The following is a 1,160-nucleotide window of genomic DNA, read 5'->3' on the forward strand; positions in this document are numbered from 1 at the left end:
AATGGACCAGAAGATGAGATGCAGAAAGGTTTGCCCTAAGGGAGGAGGAGGAGGAGGAGGAGGAGGAGAGAAAATAGGATGAAGGGAAGTACGAGCATGTATGAAAAGACAAATCTGAATGAAGTATGAAAATAAGGAAGGAAGGAATAGGAGAAGAAAAAAAATAACAATAAAAGGGAAGAGGAGAACACAGGGAACAAGGGATCCAGGATACAACACCAGGAAGAGAACGAGTAAACTACCATACAAGCAAACGAGCCAATGGGGGCCTTGAACGAGCTGTGAATGAAGGCAGAAGAATGAAGAAGAAAGAAAACGGGCACGAGGCGGCAGGGTCAAAGGGGGGACTAACCTGATCTCTTGGTGTAGTGTCGGTGCCCTGAGAGGCGGTTGATGTCAATGGCAGAGGACGAGGCTGCCAGGAGGACGAGGGCGAGGAGACAAGACCCGCTGCCCATCCTGCTCATGTCTGCTTCTGCTGGGGCTCCTGCTGCCGCCGCCGTCACCACGCACGCTAGCACAACACAAATATATAACTAGCAGCCCGCGTCTCGCCCGCTACGAGTGTCTGAAGGGGGTTACGAGGCGGGAGTGAGGGGAGGAGAGAGAGGAACCGCCTGTGTGCGACCAAGGAAGTCGTGTGTCTGTGTTTGTGTGTGTCGTGTCTGTCGCCTGCTTGCCGGACCGTCTGGGCCTGCTTCGGGAGTCGGTCTGCTACACTATATACGCCACAGTCCCACACACGCCCTCCCCCCACACCCCGACCCACCTCTGGCCGCCCTGCCCGCCCACACCACGACAACTCTTCCCTCACCCTCATCCTCTCCCTTACCGCATCACCCGCCGCCCCGCCCTGCCTCACACCCTTCCACACCGCCCCCTGCCGCCCCCTGCCCCCTGCAACCCACGCCCTGACCCACAAAAAGCAATACACACATAAGCAACAGGAAAATAGAGGTTAGAAAAGAAGAAAAACAGCGCAATGAACGAATGAATGAAGAGCGAATGTTACGTAGGCGATCGGTCAGTTCCCAGGAGTCGGTGCAGAGGAGAGCCAGACAGCCAATCACGTGAGAGATAGCCTGCACGTCGACCAATCAGAGCCCAGTATTTAGTACAGCTCGACAAGGCACTAGAAGAGAGAATAAGGACTTGGGATT

General features: G+C 54.9%; 1 protein-coding gene across 3 annotated transcripts in view; it reads right to left on the reverse strand.

Moving 5' to 3' along the window:
- LOC126980473 (prohormone-4-like) overlaps window positions 1-729 on the reverse strand; it is a 119,343-nt gene extending 118,614 nt beyond the window's left edge. For 2 of the 3 annotated variants that reach the window (XM_050830403.1, XM_050830402.1), the window contains exon 1: window positions 353-729. In XM_050830403.1, the coding sequence (XP_050686360.1) occupies window positions 353-467 (115 nt within the window). In that variant the 5' untranslated portion in view covers window positions 468-729. The remainder of the gene's footprint in view (window positions 1-352) is intronic. The other variant, XM_050830404.1, reaches the window with a different exon arrangement.
- Window positions 730-1,160: the final 431 nt, after the last annotated feature.

This window comes from Eriocheir sinensis, chromosome 44 (genome assembly GCF_024679095.1).
Source record: "Eriocheir sinensis breed Jianghai 21 chromosome 44, ASM2467909v1, whole genome shotgun sequence".
NCBI lineage: Eukaryota > Metazoa > Arthropoda > Malacostraca > Decapoda > Varunidae > Eriocheir > Eriocheir sinensis.